The sequence below is a fragment of the Aplysia californica genome, unplaced genomic scaffold (assembly GCF_000002075.1).
Source record: "Aplysia californica isolate F4 #8 unplaced genomic scaffold, AplCal3.0 scaffold00219, whole genome shotgun sequence".
Lineage (NCBI taxonomy): Eukaryota > Metazoa > Mollusca > Gastropoda > Aplysiida > Aplysiidae > Aplysia > Aplysia californica.
In genome coordinates, this window is record NW_004797489.1 from 396954 (window position 1) to 399589 (window position 2636).

General features: G+C 39.3%; 1 protein-coding gene across 1 annotated transcript in view; it reads left to right on the forward strand.

The window, feature by feature from the left end:
* LOC101854260 (dual specificity tyrosine-phosphorylation-regulated kinase 4) overlaps positions 1–2636 on the forward strand; it is a gene marked incomplete in the record, with an annotated part of 36037 nt that overhangs the window by 25151 nt on the left and 8250 nt on the right. Inside the window, 2 exon segments of the mRNA XM_035970093.1 lie at positions 38–169; positions 2454–2535. Of these exon segments, the coding sequence (XP_035825986.1) occupies positions 38–169; positions 2454–2535 (214 nt within the window).

Genomic DNA, 2636 nt, shown 5'->3' on the forward strand with positions numbered 1-2636 from the left:
CAAATTGGCATTTTTAGCATTCAGTCCCGGATCCCAGCTGTACGAGCTGATCAAGAAGAACAACTTCCAAGGTTTCAGTATCGCGCTCATCCGTCGCTTCGCCTTCTCCCTCCTCCAGTGTCTCAAGGTCCTTCATAGGGAGAAGATCATACACTGTGATCTCAAGCCGGTACACTATCACACTTATCTGTTTCCTTGTTTGTTTGTTTTTTGTATTGTTTGTTGTTGTTTGTTTGTTTGCTTGTTGTTGTTATTTGATTGTTTGTTTGCTCGTTTGTCGTTGTTGTTTGATTGTTTGTTTGTTTGTTTGATTGTTGTTGTTTGATTGTTGTTGTTGTTTGATTATTTGTTTGTTTGATTGTTGTTGTTTGATTGTTTGTTTGTTTGTTTGTTTGTTTGTTTGTTTGTACTGCACTATGTTATGCTTCCCAGGAAGTCTAGATGCTATCAAAATGCTATCAGGTCTGCTGGGATAATAATAACAATAACATGTTGTTGTTGTTGTTTTCAAATCACTTTAGCTGCGAGCATTTCGCTCTTGGCAGCGCAATGCCTCCATCAAGTAACCACATGTCCTTGTCATCTGGTCAACACCCGAGGAACAAACAATATCATAGATTGCAGCTTGTAAATCGCATAAAGCTTGCTGTTCAGCAGGAATTTGCGTTAGGCAAATGCAATCTAATATTAATATTATTTGTATAATGCAAGTTTGTGATTTGTTTGGGAAATGACGTGCCGTGGCTAAAACTGTAGTAATTGTAGTTGTTAACCATCCACGTCGACACAGTTTGGATCTCGAAGAACAGATGCCCACTGGTCAAATGCGGGATCGAATTTGTTTGCTGATTTATTTGAGTAAAGAGAAGCTAATCGACTCAGAAACGGTTATTTTGTGTAAGGAAACAGTAAGACTTCACCCTATCCCTACGCCCGGGGGTCATTTTGTACCCCAGGGGTTGTATTCTTCATATTAAAATTTTAGAATACTTCTGGTACTAAGATCTCTTGGAAACTTTCAGTATTTCGAAAAAAAAAATCATTTTGACAGACTGCTATGCAAAGCGTACGGATCGGATTAAGGAGTAAATTTCCTCTTTGGAAAGTGGTGGCACAGAGTGCCCCGTGTCGTTTGGATACGATAGTAAGACACGACGTACGGATAGGGTTAAGTGGGGGCACAGAGTTCCCCATGTCGTTTGGATACGATAGTAAGACACGACGTACGGATTGGGTTAAGTGAGGGCACAGAGTTCCCCACGTCGTATGGATACGATAGTAAAACACGACGTACGTATAGAGTTAAGTGGTAGCACAGAGTTCCCCACGTCGTATGGATACGATAGTAAAACACGTGGATTAAGACACACAGCCACGTGTGACAGAACAGCACGAACCAAAGTCTACACTGAAAGAAATATGTGTATTGGGAATGTTGGCCATTTCAAAACCATATTTTAGTCTAAATACAGTTGCATAAAAGCCTCAAGGTAATAAAGGTCAGAAAAATGTGTTTAAAAAACCAAAAAAAACGTTGATATTGTTCCGAGAAAAAAGGAGAAAAAAAATATTAACAATTATTTTCGAGATCGAGTATTTTTTAAGGGCTATAACTCTGTAATTAAGGGCAGTAACATCCAGTATTTCTTTTTCACATAGTATGTTGTGTAGTTTCCCCTTTCGTCTATCGTTATGTTGAGAACTAATTTTATTTACTTTTTAAAAAATTCGACTCACACACGTATTTCTCTTACCTCTTCTAATTCTTGTGTTCGGGAATTTATTCAATTTTTTGTTGTTGATAGTTTTCAATGCATTACACTTTCTACATGGCCAAAATTGAGCCGATAGTGCCGTAAAACACCTACTCTATCAATCACAATTTCTACCGTTGCAGCTTCAACTGCTTTACGTTTTGGAACCGTTTCGGGATATTATACATGCTCAATCTCGGCTAATTCCTGTGAAAAAGACTGTAATAATAGAAGTTTTATGCCCCTTTCGACACAATCTAAATCATTTAGGAGGCGGGCTGCTTCGACCCTCCTGTAGGGCCAACCAAGGTTAAAATGGATGCATCATCCTAGCAATCAGGTGGAGTGACTCAATATACAATATCTCCCAACACAGGAAATGAACGCGTGTCTTCTGTGTGCGACGGCTAAGTGCTTAATTGCTTCACTGCAGATGCCAGTTAGTTTTCTTGCCTTAATTAGATCCACATACCCCCTCCTCACACCCATCCCCGCTACCGTACTCTAAAAGGGTAATGATGAAGGAACACGTGTTTATTTGTTCCATTCTGTGGTGTAGTTTTGTGTTTTTGTACACATAAAACCATTCTATTGTACGTATTCAAGAGTGGCTCAAAGTCTAAAAATGTGTATATTATGGTTGTATGTTGTAAAAATCTATGGGTTTTATTTTCTCACGTGCTCTCATGTGTCTTCCAGGAAAACATCCTGTTACGACAAAGAGGTCAAAGTTCAATTAAGGTCATCGACTTTGGCTCAAGTTGCTACGAGCATCAGAGAGGTGAGAATGGGTCTTTTTTTAAACTGCTTTTGAGAGAGAGAGAGAGAGAGAGAGAGAGAGAGAGAGAGAGAGAGAGAGAGAGAGAGAGAGAGAGAGAGAGA